Source organism: Amphibalanus amphitrite, unplaced genomic scaffold (genome assembly GCF_019059575.1).
Source record: "Amphibalanus amphitrite isolate SeventyFive unplaced genomic scaffold, NRLGWU_Aamphi_draft 000827F_arrow, whole genome shotgun sequence".
Lineage (NCBI taxonomy): Eukaryota > Metazoa > Arthropoda > Thecostraca > Balanomorpha > Balanidae > Amphibalanus > Amphibalanus amphitrite.
Window position 1 is genome coordinate 287933 of NW_024882321.1, and position 17576 is coordinate 305508.

The 17576-nt window shown below is 50.4% G+C and overlaps 1 protein-coding gene across 2 annotated transcripts; it reads right to left on the reverse strand.

Moving 5' to 3' along the window:
• Window positions 1–44: 44 nt before the first annotated feature.
• LOC122366739 lies at window positions 45–16780 on the reverse strand. Of its 2 annotated transcripts, XM_043339280.1 has the most exons (7): window positions 16699–16780; window positions 11703–11995; window positions 9159–9264; window positions 5897–6071; window positions 4753–5315; window positions 1726–3666; window positions 45–1360 (listed from the first exon to the last, which is right to left on the reverse strand). In XM_043339280.1, exons 2-7 carry the CDS (start codon window positions 11987–11989, stop codon window positions 701–703), a joined length of 3732 nt encoding a protein of 1243 aa, XP_043195215.1. In that variant the 5' UTR covers window positions 11990–11995; window positions 16699–16780; the 3' UTR covers window positions 45–700. The 2 variants fall into 2 exon arrangements, with proteins under 2 accessions (XP_043195215.1, XP_043195214.1); XM_043339279.1 differs by lacking the exon at window positions 16699–16780 and having other exon boundaries at window positions 11703–12103.
• Window positions 16781–17576: the final 796 nt, after the last annotated feature.

A 17576-nucleotide genomic window follows, 5' to 3' on the forward strand; every position in this document is an offset into this window, starting at 1 on the left:
TATTGTATGTATTTGCGATCCAGATTTGATAAATATCACTTATGTACATACAATAATCATGTATTTCTATGTAGGTACCTAATTCTAAAGCCACCTAAACATTGCTTGTCACTCAAAGCAATAAGTCAAGCGGTTTGGTTAGAGCGCCATTCTTAGATGTGTCGTTTTCATATATAAGACATCTAATCAGAGTAAGCGAACAAAACGTCACAAATATGAAAATGAAATGGGATGTGCACCAGGCACGGATTTTTACTTGGAACGCACTTTTTCAAATTTTTATCATTGAAGACTTATCTATCATTTATCACGATGCTAAGCAACACTTCAAATGCCAATACACTCAATAAGGGATACATATATACCTATACATGCAAAAGCAATGAATGTGCACGTAACCATCTTGACATCTTGAAAACATACAACACTGTATAGTCCTGCAAATACATACAACACTTATGTCCATATCACGAGTAGAAGATGCTGACCTAACTAACTGCAAAACGTTAAAAACGTTCTTGAGCGAATAACATTAAATTTATACAACCTAAAGGCTAAAAGGTTTGGTAACAGCTTGGGTCGAGCATAATACCGTTTGCCTCATTTAGCAAACAAGGACCGCTATGTTTACCCTCAGTTTCTCACTTTCAATCTCAGTTCCCTGCCACTGCGGAGTTGGCTCTGGTCGTCCGCGCCACTATCAGGCGCTGGTGGCCACCTCGGCTGCCTGGCGGGCGGGTCGGGACGCCGCCGACTGCTCGCCTCCCGCCACCGCCTCCTCCAGGTTATAGTCCCTCCGGACGCCGCGGCCGGCCGCCGGGCCCAGGGTCCAGTTGTCCCCCCGCGCAGAGCTGCCGCCCGCTCCGACCTCGAGCAGGTCGGTATCGGGCTGCTCAGGGAGGTCATCCTCAGTGGCCGGCACCAGGGCGGCGGCGCGCGCGCGCAGCTCCCACAGCCGCTGGCGGGCCTGGTCGGCCTCCTCCGAGCCGGCCTGATCCTCGAGCAGCTGGCACAGGTTGAGCGTGTGGTCGGCGTAACTGAGCGCCGGCTCCAGGGCCTCGTGCTCCAGCAGCCGCTCAGCCATGGCCGAGAAGTGACGCACAAACATGTTCAGCACGCGCAGCGCGCGCAGACGCGAGTCGGGTCCGTTCAGCCACTGCATCTTGACGTGGGGGTCGGCGAAGTCGGGCAGCGGCCGGCGCCGCCGCCGCTGCTGGCGCCGTCGCTCGGCCGCCGCCGCCTCGGCCGCCTGGCGCCTCCTCAGCTGCCTCTGACGGTCCTGCTCTCGCAGTTCCTCCTTGGTGGGGACGAACATGGGATCGTCATCTTTGTCCTTGTCCTCAGCGTCCGAGGACGGTTCCTGTGAAGAGAGGACATTATTATGAAGACTGAAGACAGATATTTGCCATCGTTTTGAGAAGGCCCGACCTCTATCAAAAGGACGCCTCACTTTTACTAGTAAAACGCCTGTTGGGTGCAAAATGAGGGGACAAATCTAGAATTAGCCGTGAAATATTTTGTTGCAATCATTTTGTTTGTTAATTGGGGCTTTAGGCCGCGCCGACTACCAAGGTCATTTTCCGCCCATAATATTTAAATATTTGATTGCAGTTTTTAACATAATGGTCACAACAGTCTTTGAGCTAATTCGACTGGCCCTTACCCCTCTATCAAACTGCGTCTCTCTGATCGGCCGCACGCGAAGTGCGCAGAGCGCCGACTCACCTCTCCTGGCACCTCTCTGAGCGCCGGCGACGCCTCCTTCAGCAGATCGGTGCCGCTGACGGTCAGGTAGTGGAAGAGCTGCTGCCAGTCGAACTCCGGGAACGCGTCGCCGCGCACGCGCAGACGGCTGAGCGCGATCAGCAGGTTGGGCACCGGGTTCTCCAGGATGCGCCGGAGACGCTCCTGCGCCAGCAGCAGGCCCTCGGAAGTTTCTGACTCGAGCATGTTGCGCCTCGGCACAAAGTAGTGCTTCAGCTCGCGCTCTCGCACGCTCTTCTCGAGTGACCGCAGCAGCTCGACGAGTGATCCACCGAGCGCCTGGGGCCACCAGTCGCGAATGTTGCGCTCAAACTGCCAGAAGATGAGGTGCCGAATATGACGCTCGTGCAGACACCGAAACTCTGACAGGAAGTGTGTGAACATCAGCTTGGCCACCGCCCAGAAGTGCACGTGGACGGCCTCCAGGGAGCTGATGAGCCGCATGTCCGCCTGCTGGAAGCACACCTCCCACTCCACGGCCATCCTCCGCGGACTGAAGTGGCGCGCGGCGCGCAGGCCCTCGCGCACATAGCAGCCCTGCGGCACCAGGTTGCAGACGCCCTCCTGACACAGCTCCCGGACCACTCGCTCGGGCGGCCACTGGTACTGCATGCGTCGCTCCATGTCCACCAGTCTGGGACGGTCGCGGAAGCCCCACTCGAGCGCCGCCCGCGGCCAGCTCGAGGAGACCAGGGTGGGAGTGATGAGCGCCGTGGTGCGCAGGCCGTCGGCCAGCTGCTCCCGGCAGAACACAGTCGGACCGCGCAGGAAGTTGGTGTCGGCCTGCTTCAGCCACACATCACGGGCCATCAGCTTCGCCAGCTCACCGAAGTGGTCAGTAAAGTGGTTGACGAAAAGCTCCGAGGAAAGATAGCGGTGGATCTCCTTTCGCGATGGCGTCCAGTGATCCTCATCGTCGTCGTCGTCGTTTTTTATGATAATCTCAAACTTGCGGAAGCAGTATTTGGGTAGGTGGCCCGGCGCTTCGGACTCCTCGTCTGTCGTTGAGTCGGGCAGCATGACAAACGAGCCGTGGCTGTCCTCGCTGCAGACCGAGGAGGCCTGATCCGACGAACGAATTAGCTCACTCAGACTCCTCTTTCTGTGCGGATCGGGTTCCGGATCCTGAGTCCCAGACTTTCGCCGGATCAGACCCGCCTCAGACTGCTGGACTTTGGACGTTTTCCTCTGCCTCGTGGCGGCCTGGGTCGCGGCCGACTGAGGTGCTTTTTTGAATACGCCGACGGTTGCTCTATCATCCTCTGAGGATGCGCCAATGTTGGTTTTTTCATCCTCCGACGCCCTGTCGCTGGCATTAGCCGGACTTTGCACTCCAGTGTGTGGGTAGTATCCAAAGTGGCCTGGCACCATCCCCGTCGGGACTCCTGGCATCTGGTGGCCCGCAGACGCCTCCGTGACGGGAGCGCCAGCGTACGGATAAACGCCAAGGTGGGGTGGGAATGCGGGATACAGCGCATACGGATACCCGGGGATAATGCCGGGATACTGAGGCTGGGCACCGTCCGCAGCTGGAGCGTACTGTGGGAACTGACCCGGGTAGGGGTACGCGTTCACAGGATACTGTGAACTGTGGAGTGAGCCCGGTGGTAGCTGTGGAGTAGGATACTGCGGGTAAGTCATCATCGGTGGAAAACCAGGCATCCAGCCGCCCAGGGTCGGTACCGCTGGGTGATTGCCGCCGCCTTGGCCACTCTGACTGGGGACCGTTTCGGCCGCCTTCCTGTCAGGTTCTGTTGCCGTGCTGTGACCGGTCCCTGGGTTCTTTGAAAGAGACGCTTCCGGTGATGGATTCGGTCCAGTGTTGTCGGCTTCCTCAGAATTGACTATGACCCCTCGTTTTCGCTGTCTGTTCGAGGATGGTTTTGAAGACGGTGGTACACGCTGAAAGCAGAATTAGTGTCAGAACGGCACGCTCCCGCTCCGCTAGCGACTGGGGATGACGAAACATTTTACCAATTGCTACAACTGGAAAGGTGTAAATACGCTTTAGATGGGTGTGCTGGCACCAGGCACAACTACCGTCAAATGATATTTACCATTTGCGTGGCAGTGATTGACGTCGTAAAATTAATAGCGATCGCTTCCCTACTTCAAAGAAGTCAATGTCATTGATTTCGGTTAGGTCGTATACGGATTATGAGTCAAGCACCTGTGAATTTATGACGGCCTTATCTGGCCTCAACAGATCTTCATAAGCGCCACTTCCCGGCCATTCGCTGGTTTTCATTCCGACAACTGGTTTAGCTATCAACGCCAGGGGAAAGCCAATGCTCGGGAAACTGAACTTGATCTAGTGCACAGCTACCTGCGATCCATTCCAGTACTGATTTATCGCCACTTTTACCCAGAAGCATGGCCCGCGTCCTGTGCCGCCTATAATTTAGCACGGCGCCACTGACATCACAATAAATGTCGCGAATAAGCGCATTTCAAAATCTTGGTTGGGTTTAGCATTCGGTGCTGGTAAGGCTGTTCACAGGCACGCTCACGTACTGGGAAGACTGAGTCAGCGTTCACTGAATATTGACATAGGGACGAAAAAATCCTCGGAGATTGTGATAGACGTACGTACGTGGAATACCACTGGTTTATAGGTCTATGATATGATAGTAGTGATGTAAAACGAAAACAAGCCGATTTAGAGGCCCTTTTCATAGAAGGCAGTAAAAGGTGGTCGGTAGCAGCAAATACTCGTATATCCCGCGGTTACTGCGAAAGTGCAAAGCGTGCACCTTCTCTGGATAGATGCAATACAGCTGGTAAATAAAACGTAAACGACTTGTGAGCGCTTTGAAACGAACTGGCACCCTGTAAAATGAACACCTTTAGTTAACATTAAATTTCAGAGTAGAATTCCAAGTGTTATACATTTTGCATACGCATCACATTTCAATGCGCAGTCATTCCTACACGAAAACCTATGGTTGTGGTAAGAGCCCGCTATATGTAGCTGTAGCTGTGTGTTACCTGGTCGGAGGCGTGGTCATCGTCCTTTACTCGGAGATCGCCCGTATCCTGGGTGGACGACGGAGTCTCGCCGCGTTCCTGCGATCTTTCTTCCTCGGCAGAGCTGCTCATCCCATCAGCCGCGCCCCGATCGGAGAGGCTAGTTTGGGCTGAGTCGTCCCCACGGGTTTGTGAGGCCTTCGCTGGGTCGTCGTTCGGAGTAGCCTCTCGATCCCCTGCCAGGTCGGCTGGAGGGAGGGCCAGCTCTGCTGAGACGCCCACCTCTGCGCGCGGCGCGGGCTCTCCGGTCTCCTCCGATGCCTCCTCAGGTACGGTGCTGCTGCGCCTGCCTCTAGCCGTCCCCCTCTGTCTGTCAGAGCCTGAGTCACTCAGCACGCTCTCCGACCTGGTGCGTCTCAGCGAGGCTCTCCGACTGGCGGAGGAGGCTGCTGTCGGCCGGTCTCGGCTGGAGACGGACGCTGAGCGGCCGCTCCGGGAGCCGTCACCACCTCCGGCGACTGAGAGACGGGGACGACACGGGACGTCGGGCAGCGACTCGCCGCTCAGCTGCAGCTGCGTGAACCCTGTGGGAAATAATGGGAAGCTCAGGAGGAGTTCACTTCCCCAGGCGGAGCTAGTGAGCTTACAATAGAGTTCGTATTGTTCTAATATGGTCGTCTGGCACGAGTGTTACGGGCTACGGCTCCAAATGCTGCTGTTCCTGGTTAGAACTCCCTCAATAAAAATGCCTGGCCACTAGACTGCTTGGCACCGTGAGTCAGACACGCGGCTTCGATACAAGATAAAGTTCCCCGACGGGCCGAATGCAAAGATGAGATTTGGATTCTGCTTATCCTCGGCGGTGCTGAGGATATAACGCCAGAGGATTACATATATAGTACATGTGCCGCGGTTCTCAGACTCTCGGCTCGGTTTGGGAAGTAGGTACCAGATTGTGTTCAGACCCAGACGCAGCTCAGGTTCACCGTCAGCAGGTTTGTTTGACCGTTTCCATTATAACGCATGGGCGTGTACTTAAGTAATCAGCACAGCACAATCTTTGGTCTCGAAGCATGTCTTCTCTGATGTGCATTTACGACATTCCTGTTGGCTATTCTTATGTTTATCCCATTCCGTGGTTCCACCTGGTGTTTTTAATTCTCACCTGGATTTCTGCTGGGGATCATGACGAGCTTGTAGTCGGCGCTGTCACTCTCGTCCTCTGGCTCATTATTTGGCCTGACGGACACGTTGTCGTGCAAGATCAGGTACTCGAGGTCGTGGCCCAGGGCGCGGCCGGCGCCCGCCCGTCGCTCGTAGTGCATCACGTCACCCATGAGCTGCCCAGGGACGCGTAATGTCATCAAGGCGCGACCCGTGGCATAGCAATCGTCGTGTCGAGGAAGACGATGGGATGAATTCAAAGTAGGTAACTGGATAAAATTAACCCAGAAAATTAACTTTGTGTTATATACCTAGGCATTAAAATGCCGTAATGCTTGATGTGAGTGAGGTGCGAGATTGTGAACGGCTCTGGGCAATAAGTTCAACTCGTTTAATCGTTCGTGTGAATAATAAACGAATAACGATAAGATAAAACATTTATCCACAATGTCGTTCATGTTTTCAAAGTAGGTATAGTGCGACTTAGTTATTGAAGTATATGTGTTACGGCCCGTTTGAAAACCCGGCCCGTATTAATGCTGCCCGGCCCGCATTAATACTGACCGGAGACCTGGCCCGTATTAATACGGCCCCCGGTCAGCATTAATGCGGGCCGCCTGGCGGTCAGCATTAATACGGGCCGGGCAGTATTAATACAGCCCACTTTTTTCCTCACGGCCATATGAAAACTCGGGCCATATCAAAACTAGCCAACTAGTCTCTATTCCATGTCTTAGCAAATGCTGCGTAGGCCTGCAGTGGTTTTAAATGTCTTTTATACCTACTTTCTGACTGTTGGCTAGTAAATGTTTGTTTCGTGGTATCTTCAGCGTATAGACCAACCATACCTTGACCTTACACCATACATGACCTTGACACCCACCATAATGCATTGGTACAACATCATTTTACATGTTCCAGTGTTTAAAACCACAAGACTAGAAACACGCAGATATTATGAGCCAACATACGCTGAATTGCGATTCCGGCCAAACATTGTCTCGAGGATCAGGTCACAGGTCAAAGGTCATTTGGGTCAGGGTTATGAAATTTTAGAGCAGATGTAAAATTGAATAACTCGAGGGTACTGAAAGTTTCGTCGCGATCGGCCGTTTTTTACGCGAGTTATTCGCAAAAAAAAAAACGAGGGAGGGGTCCGTTCGACCCCCCCCCCCCTATAAGTGCGAGGGTTAAGTGGAAATCAGTGCTAAATTCCTCGAATTATGACATTTTCAAAATGAAGTTGCCATACTCTTTATGATCACTAGTTATTAAGATCAGAAAATGAAACAGATGCGTGATACGCTGATACTCACTGTCGGTCCTCCAGCGGTAATGGAAGAAATGGGCGCGCGGCAGTGTCGCCACTCCCTGAGGTGACCTTGGGCGATGTGTTAGACGTGCTTTTATTACCCTGGGCAACGTCTAGATGAATATTGCTGGTTGTCTCTACAAAATTATGATAAACCCTCGTTTGTTTTCTCTAAATGGTGTTTTGAACTATTTTAACCCGCGCCCCGCTGGGCTATTCAGCCATACGCGCCCTGCTGGGGGGGGGGGGGGGCAGATTCTGCCCCCCTTGTCTAACTTCCGAACCGATGGTCGTAGAAAGACGGGGAAAACGGCAATCGAAAGCTCTCAACAAGGCGGATCTTAAGAGTCCAATTTTTTGCTCAAGTAGGTTAGAGGTCAGGTCAAGGTCAGGTCAAGGGTTTTTTTTTTGTCTCAAGGTCAATGCAAGTTTCTACAGTATCGGCCTTGCACCGTAGTTGCCGAAGAATGGACTGAGACTGATTGCCCAATACGTGTTCTTAGACTACCAAGGCAATATTCGTTGCATACAATGTCATTCAAAGGTCAAGGTCAAGGTCATGTCAGGCCAGGTCAGGTCACCAAAAACAAAATACTGAAAAGGGCATGTGCGACAAATGTTTTATGGGTCACTTTACTCATAGAATTCAATAGGCACACTCAATAAGTGATATGGACCACCTCTGGATAAATTTCAGGTTGAGGTCAGGTCAAGGTCAGGTCAAGTGAGGTCAAATTTTGAAATTGGTTTTAAGGCCTAAAAAGGTGTCTATCTGATGCAGTTTTTCACGGCGAATCGAATGGTGCTATTTTTGTTTCCGTACGAGGTCTAGAACTTCCAAAAAAATCATTTTTTCAAAATTTTTGTGTGTCGTGACGTCATAAAATTTTGAATAACTCCCACATTTTTGAACCGATTCTTCTAAAAAATTGTTATGTAGGTGCACATAGACCACTTCTCTGACATATATTTCGTTTTTTTATACACTCAAAATTTTGGATTGTATAATTATTTTCCCAAAAAAGTCAGTTTTTTTGAGAAAAAAATTTGGGCCAAAATCCAAAATTTTCAAAAACCGAGATAGCCATTTGATAGACAAAGTGGAATCACGCATAACCTTTTTTGTAACGTCTTGATTTCTTTAAAAATGAAGATGTGAGCGGTGTTTGAAATTTTGCCGTTTTTTAGGCGAAAATGGCGAACATGACGTCACTAAAACGTCAATTTCTCAAAAATTTTCCGACGGATTTCGCTCAAATTTTCAGGGAACGTGTCAAATTGATGTATATTAAGGTACCGAAAGTTTGACGTCGCTGGCGTAACGCGTTTAGAAGTTATTGGCGAAAAACGGGAGGGGGGCAGATTCTGCCCCCCCCCCCAGCGGGGCGCGGGTTAATCACGTATAATAGCATCTATTTTCTCGAGCACGTTTTGTTCCATATCATTGCCGAGCACTGGTTTGAACTGCTTGCCCAATTCACTGCCTTTCGATCTGTTCGCTAGTCTCGGGGTATATGTTCCGGTCTTGTAATCGAATGGTTGTGGGTTCGAGGCGGGGTTGGCGAATATTTACACATGGCGTTCAACTTTTATCAGTAAGCCGCCGTCTATAAAAACATGCTAATGTAATTGATTTTGCAGCAGACGGATAAGTTTGGAAATAAAAGGTGGGCAGCATTAATACTGCCCACCTAAATCGGCCGCATTAATACCGACCGGCAAGGCGGCCCGCATTAATGCTGACCGGCCCGTATTAATACGGGCCAGGTCTCCGGTCAGTATTAATGCGGGCCGGGCAGCATTAATACGGGCCGGGTTTTCAAACGGGCCGTAACATATGCGTATGTTATGCGTTCCTTGTGAGATAAAAACGTTTATTTCGTACCCTTGGAATGCAATCGCTGCAATATCTACATATAATCTGAAGCATAATTGCAGATAAGATGCCTACCTCGTAAGGCGATCCAAGGTATATCGCAGATTTGCGATCTTTGCGCAAGATCCGGTTCAACTCCTGCTCCTTTTCCTCCTTCAATGCATACGCTCGAAGCTTATCCCTGCAAACAAATACAATTTTCATGATTTATTTCAATTTGAAAGTACACATATAAAAGACGGCAATCAACATACGTCAGCATCAATACGTAGCCGACGGGTGAAAGCTCGAGGAGCGTGACCTGCTGCAGTGGACAAAGCTGCAGGCAAACGTTGACGTCCTATTCATCAGTTTTTCTGGTCGCATCACTTCGAATCATTTATAGGCTTATCCTATAGGTACGGCACCGGCATGTATAGATAACCATATCCTAACAGAGTCGATTCATAAATATACTTTTTTGCTTGGTCACAAGTTAAAACAAATCCGTTAATTAAGCAGTCAGCATTCGAACGGTTTCATGAATCCAGATGATTTTCAACGACCAATAACTTTCCCTAAACAGCCTTTCGGCTCGCGCTCAACAAAGCGCACGTCCGCGCGGCTCGATAGTCAGTTTGCTGCGTGACCAATGCGTGACGAGTCCCAATCGCGTACAGAATGTACCGACGTACGTCTCATCTGTGACTTCATCCGATAACAGCGCGAACTCTGCCCCGCCGCCGCCGGCTCCTCTGTCCCTGCCCGCGGGGCATTGCAGGATGCGCCTGCAGCTCAACAACAGCGTCCCCGGCACAGGACCTCCCGCGAGCGCAACATTAGCTCTGAGAGCGGAGCACTCGTCTGCGATTTGGAGGACTGGGTACCGGGACTAGGCGGTCACATTAGCTGTGTGCTCAGACAATCACCGCGAGGTGCGTGATACACCACTCAGACTGCAGCGGAAGTGGGCTGTTTGAGGAGCGCCGGGTCGGCGGCTCGCTTTGATCCTGCGCAGGGACCGGCCGGGGGAGGGGGCGTCTGTAGGAGGACAGCGGCGATAGCGAAGCATTTTTAGATGATGTTTCTGCGGGTGTGTACAAGTGAGGGACAATGACCTTGGCAAGAGTGAATCTGGAGACAAAGTGTAGGTATCAGTAAGGTCGAGGTGGACAGAGCAAATTGATCAGTCGGTAAACAAAGTTACGGCCGTCCGAGTACCCGAAATGCGACAATAGTATGTTGAGTGAAATGAGATGCCGGGATCCTACGATGACATATATGTAAGTACAGTCATTCTTAAAAGTATACCGCGCAACAGTGCGGGGATCCATCAAACCCGACCGTGGAGGTACTGTTGAATCTGAGTCACCGAAGCAATTGACATCCTCGTCCATTCTCCAGGTCAATTGGTTCGGCGACTTTCAAATTATAGCAGGCCCTTCCTCGGTCAGGCTTGATGGTTCCACCATTACTTTGCGCGGTACTTTTAAGACAGACTGTAGGTACATACAACCAGACTTTCCGCTGAGTCTCACAAAAAAAGCAGCCAGGTGCACCCCCATAACTGAAGCCTCAATTTCCTGACCGTTAAAAACTACTCGTAGGCCAATGTTCACGACTACCCCAGCCTGAGAATCGTGCCATGCGTCCACACTACTTAGGCCGTCACGGTCAGCATCAGGTGCTTCTCAGTCGCTGAGAACTGTGCTTGTCACCTGTCACCACTTGTTCCTATCGTAGGCTTCGTCTGGCATGGGGTGACGAAATCAGTGTCTCAGCTCGGTGTCGATCAAACCTCAATCTGGGATGAGGAGGCGGGAACCTCACAGCGATTAACCGGGAAATCAGGCAGGTACATGATTTGGCCGAAATATGGATCAATATTGTCCCCAAAAATGTTCGGATTTATATTAACCGAAGCTGGTAGAGGGTAGTAACCCTCAAAATTCTGCTTTTTACATTGTAACCCCGTGAAAAGCATCGCTCAATGGCGAACAATATTGTTTATAGCAATCAGTGGCAAACAGAAAAATGAGTCATCTCACAGCTGCCTAAACGTCACGCCTTTGTCCACCCCTAGGCCCTACGCGATATCACAAAGAGCAGTTGACGCAATACCAGAGCGTCAACAGATAAGCAACGGCCTTTCTATCCATTTAGCGGATTAGGGAAACCTATTGAATTAGCGACTATCGGTCGCCCTGATGCGTCCGTTGAGATTGCAGATCGAGATTTGATGATAGCACAAGTCCTTCTAATGTCACGGTCGCTATCGCTGCATCTCCGGCCCGCCGGGGTCAGACGGTTTTAAACAGGCTCCGAGCCTGTCTCTTACAGTGGAATTTATGGTGGTTTACCCAGACATCCTTTGATTTAAAGTAATTATGTGCGATCGTTGGGTATCTCAACAGTCAACACGCATGATGATTATTTTCTCAAACAGCGCATTTATTTGATAACCACACATTTTTTTTTTAATTGGGGCATAAGGACGGTGGCCATTTTGCGCCCATAACGCTATGATGATAACGACGCAGTTTTGGGCTTTGACCAGCACACGTTCCGGCTTCCTGTTCATCCATCTCCCTCCTCTCTCAGGTCCAATTTCCGTCAGACTCTCGACATTCCCCACCTCACCTTTCGAAGTTTTTGAAGAAGTGAACGGCCATCATCATCTGGCTCATGATGAACAGCTCCGGTCTGTATTTGAACTCCTTCCGGAGCCGGTCCAGCGCGGCCTTCTGCTGACGCTCCCAGGCCTGCTGAAGGTCGGCCTCCCGGGCGGCGGCCTCCCGGGCGGCGGCCTCCCGGGCGGCGGCCTCTTGTGCGCCGCCCCCGCCGCCGCCCCCGCCCTCGGGGTCGGGGTGGTCGGCAGGGTCGTCGAGTCTCTCTCGCGGCCGGCGCCGACTGCAGCTGCCGCCCATGTTGATCTGCGCGGAGAGACACGGAAGGGAGATGGGCTCAATGAATGCCCGACAGCGCGCGCAATATTTATGGATTCTGTCTTCAAAGCAAGCTGATCCTTAACTCCAACAAGAGACTTTAAGTCACGGTCCTGACTCCTGAGGTTAGATTTGGACGCATAGTGATAAATTTTCATAATAAGCCGACCGAAATGCACCTCTACAGGGTGCGGCATAAGTTCTGGTACACTTTTTCTTTTATTAATTACCTAACCCTCGCCGGCACAGGCCATTTTGAGTCCTTCGACGGCACAAGGGGGGGGGGGGGTTGGTACGACCCCCCTCGCGTTTGGCCCCTGATGGAGCTAGAGCTTTGCGGAAAAAAGAGCGTGTTTGATGCCCAATTCTAAGGTCCTAGGTCATCGGTTGACCTTCCAGGTCAGGTCAATGACCCAAAAATCGGGAATATCGGGACCTATTAGAAAGTCGTAAGGCGTGCCTGCTAAGGGGTTTTCCGGGGTGCTGATCACGAATATCGTGTTAGTTTTGATCACAGATGATGTCGTTAAGCGTTTAGACCAGGTCGGGTCAGGTCAGGTGAGGTCAGGTCAGGTCAACCGGTAGGGGTCGTGACGGGTATTCGTAATACGTGTCATCCGCCTCTGACAGCTTCGTAACATGTTACGAAGGCACCAAAACTACTTCGTAAATGCTCAAATGGTTGCTAAATTCGAATTCATCTCCAAAAACTAGCCTAGAAACATGTAAAACTCGAAAAAGTGAACCGAGGTCACCAAAGGTCAATGACCTGACCTGACCTTCAGGTGACATTAACACCCACCCTAATGCATGGAAGCAACATCAAATCACATGTTTGAACGTTTGAAACCACGTAAAGCTTGCAAACGCGCGGCTAATGCGAGCCGACATACGCCGAATCGCGATTTCGGCCAAACATGGTCACGGAAAAGAGGTCACAGGTCAAAGGTCATTGGGGTCAGGGTCATGAAATTTTCAGGATAGGTGTAAAATTAATCAATGCGAGGGTAGGAGGAGGTGAGGGACGCGAGGCGAGGGCGAGGGACCCGGTAACGGAGACCCTGAGTACCGGAGACCAATTCCGTTCCGGCCGCCCCCGGTCCGCCCGCACGCCTCAGCTGAAAGCCCGCAGCTCGCAGCCGCGGGCTTTCAGTGTCTGTTTCAGCTGTCAGATTGTCCGCAACCCCGAGCGTTCTATGCGCCAAATGGCTCGGGACCTTAATGTGTCCGAGCGTTCCATGCGCAGACTCATTTCTAAGGACATGCGCCTGAAAAACCTCCACAAGAAGCACGTTCACTCCCTCAACGCTGCACAGCGCCACAAACGGAAGGAAAACGCTCTCAAGCTCCTCCGGACCGGGGGCGGCCGGAACGGAATCGGTCTCCGGTACTCTGGGTCTCCTGGTACCGGGTCCACGTCCGATACACAAGATTCTGCGTGCAGCGAAGCGTGCGACATATCTTTGCTACCGAGATATCTGCTATCTTCATGCAGACGATGGCCCCGCGAACTTTCTTTGTTGGGGAGAAAGGCGGCATGGTGTGCACTTAGCTGTCGGACGGTCAGTTACCATTTGTTTAATTAAGGTTCAGCTAGTAAATATTTTTTCATGATATCACACATGCTTTGACTTTACTTCATATAGATCCTCTACTGAAATATCAAATACTCAACTCTGTAAACCTGTTGCAACTCTTTTAATTAATAAAAGGTACCAGAACTTATGCCGCACCCTGTAAAATAACAGTCCTTGAAGACCGCATGCATAAAATACCTACTTGAAACCCACTCTACACCGAGAGCCTCATGCCCTTCAGCACTCTTGATAGGCTACCGCATGTCTTGTTCATTCATCCCCAAACCTCAATGACTCACCTCAGTGTAACAAAGATACAGCTCTAATCTCTATGCATTCACCCCTTCTACTTTATCTTCTAACCACCCGTCGTCTTCCTATCCCTCATTTGTAGACTGTTGTGCTTCACGTCTAATCTGACTCGCGCATAACACACGAATCTATCATACATGGCTACTATATATGATTCGATTCATCGTTCACTCACGCGGCTCCCGTTTTCAGTTTCCGGCGCTCACCGTTTGCAGCGGCTAGTGAACACTGAACAGGCCAAGACAGAGCTGCCTTGTTCAACCCACTTCTGGTGGAAAGGTCTTATCGTGACAAGCATGGGCCAATATGGGGCACTCGGGGCGCCTCAGTCGTTCGAGTGGGAAATGCCTGAAGTGAATTAAGTAGTGATTGAATTGAAATTGCAGACTTTTGCTAGATACACAAGGAACGCCCACGCTGGGAAGAATTAAAAACTGAAAAGTACATAGATTTAACCTATTACTCGGAACTCTACAGAAGAAAAATAATTACAATTTGTGTCATACGAGTATATCCCGTTAGCGTAAATGCATAGGTACGTACAATAACTCGACGACGTGACATATTGTGAAGTGCATGTCACACTCATCGATTGAGGGAAATGCTAACAAGTCATAGGTCTGGCAAAAAGTGTGCTTGCGAATCGAGGTCTTTTTGAACTTATTTTAAGTAGATTGGCAAATAGATGCATTTTTAAACGAACAGCAATTGAAAACGCTCCGAACCTGCAACCATATCTTATTGAAACTCTATTCAGGCTTTTCAGAGGTGCCAACAACGAAAACGTGTCCAAAGGGCAATAACTGAAATACCGTAATCCCTGATTGCTCCGCCTGTATAGCTGTATTTGTCAGCTCTAGCCTTCTACTAAAAGATGAATTGAGAACAACAAAACCTCTTTGCTTTTAGGTACAACTTCGTCGAGGCAAAATTGTGTAGCGATATTTAAAAAATATAAGAGTATCTTACACTGTAGACTGCATTTTAACCCTATTCCTGGCGGGGGGGCCTCAGGAGCCCCCCCTGAGGTTTTTTGGTTATATCTCCCAAACGCGTTGAGCTAGGAAGCTCAAATTTTCTGACTTTTCCTAAAAGGCTTCTACGCAACATGTCTGAAAATTTTGAGTTGATCTGACCTCAGGTCAGGTCACCAGAGGCGGTTTGGTGACGCTACCTCAGAAAAGTTTGCAATCACGCCAGAGCTAGAGTTTTTGACCGATCATTTTCTTCTCTTCAGGGTTTAGTTAGGGTACCAGTATGTGCAATTTGTATATCTCGGAATTTTGATATCGGTGACCTAAGGTCAGGTCAATTTCGCGACCTCCCCATTATAAGTCAATGGGGGAAAAAACAACTCCCTGTTTTTACCACTAAAACGGGTCGGAATGGCCCCATATACCATACATGACTTCATATACGATCAACCTTCACTACCTTGAGGTCTGTTTTGCTGTTGGGCAGCTGTGAGGTCATGTGACGTCATCAAAGGTCACCAAAGGTTTTTGGCCAATAACTCCGTACAGGAACAAGATACAGACGCGTGGATGGTCTCATTGTGTTCAGCTCGTCAAGACGCATCGAATGATATACATGATGACCTCGAGGTCACGTGACCTGAGGTCAACCTTTGACCTTGACCTTTCGAGGTCAACATATATATCATTCGATGCGGATTGACGAGAGGATCACGATGATGCCCTTAGTTTGTTCCTATCTTGACTAATTCGAAAGTTATTCGAGAAAAACTCTCTCTCTATCTAGTGCCGCCATTTTGACTTTTTCGACCCCTGTGACGTCATCTTTGACCTGACCTGAAAATGACCTTAGTAAAAATTGTAGATCTTGGCCGTGCGTATCCGATGCCGTTTACCGCTTGTCGCTATCTTGCTTCGTTCTCGAGATCTCAGGGGGGGGGCCGAATCGGCCCCCCCGCCAGTTTCTTGTCCCGGCGGAGCCCGCCAGGAATAGGGTTAAAGGGACCCTCCCACCTTAACATTAGTTTTGAGTTGAGATAGCCAAGTTTGCGGCCAGGCTCAGAAACCACCATTTATCCTGGTCGCAACCCCCGCAGCTTTATGGTGTTCAAGAAATTTCTTCCCTTTACTTGCAGGGTGGGACCAGCGTGGTCCCTATCTCTTAACCATTACGGGAATCTGATGACGTCATCAGGCTTTCGAACGTCCGTTAAATGTTTGACTAAAACGTTTTGTAGCACGCGGTGGTATATGCTGCTTTGCGCGCAACAAATGCCGCACTTTCAAATAAAGTCGCTAGGAACAGCGGAGATCCCAAAAAGTAAACAAAAGTAAAAGTCTAATATCTTGAAAACCGGTGAATATTTTTCGATGAAATTTGGTAGATATTCGTTTTTGCTCTTTCTGAACCGAGCGACATCACTTTCATGCCAATTCATTAACTTTTTTGAAGGTGGGAGGGTCCCTTTAAGAAGCTTTGCGCATAGACAGACGGGGAACTACCATTGGCTACCGCGGAGACGAGAAATGGCGTGACTGATAGCGTGAATCTGGTTTTCAGCTGAGTAATGGCGAGGACGGCCGCTATTTTGATAACCCGAGGGACGGCGAGCGTCACATGGGTCGTCTCACTTACGTCCAAAAATCTAATTTAAATGGACAACGTTATTATTCCATTCAACAAGTCGACCGTTGAAGCCGTGCCGCTTAACTACTTGTCCTGTTAACCAATACCGAGATTGTGCGCAGTTTGAGTTGCGCAAGATGTTGCTGATAGTGTGAACAAAGACGATAGTCCAGCAGAACGCACGCATCCGCTGCTGCCTACCTGGTGTACTGTGACGAGCTGCTGTTACCGGTGGGTCAGGTCTCCCCGCGAGCACCACCGGAGCCGCGCCGCTCCCCTGCCGTCGCCGACTGGCCGAAGTGACCGCGTCAGTCAGCCCAGCGCCGGCCCCGTGTCAGCGGCCACCGTTATCTCACAGGTGTGATTAGCGCGGCCGGACGACTGACAACTGCCGCCCACCGCCCGCCGCCCGCAGCCCGCAGCGCGCCGCCCGCAGTGGCTCGCTAGCCGCATACCGTCCACCGCCCACTGTCCACTGTCCACTGTCCACCGCTGGCCGTCCACATCCACTGTCTACCGCCCTAGAAATGCCCGCATTGGCTGGCAATAGCCCACCCTCTCGCCGCCTGTAGCGTGTTGTCCTAAAAATATATCAGTCATCGATATTTAAACATTCTATATTTGTTAGAAAATAGAAAAATACTATGCATGCTGCAAACTATCTAAAAAGCTAAGTGGTGCCTTTTGCCATTGCTATTGAATCTTAAACCTCGCCGGCACAGGGGGGGGGGGGTTGATGCAACCCCCCTAAGGTTTTTCGCGAATAACTCTCGGAAAAAGCGGCCGATCGCGACGAAACTTTCTGTACCCTCGCATTGATCAATTTTACACGTTCCCTGAAAATTTCATGACCCTGACCCCAATGACCTTTGACCTGTGACCTCTTTTCCGTGACCATGTTTGGCCGAAATCGCGATTCGGCGTATGTCGGCTCGCATTAGCCGCGCGTTTGCAAGCTTTTCGTGGTTTCAAACGTTCAAACATGTGATTTGATGTTGCTCCCATACATTAGGGTGGGTGTCAAGGTCACCTGAAGGTCAGGTCAGGTCATTGACCTTTGGTGACCTCGGGTGACCTCG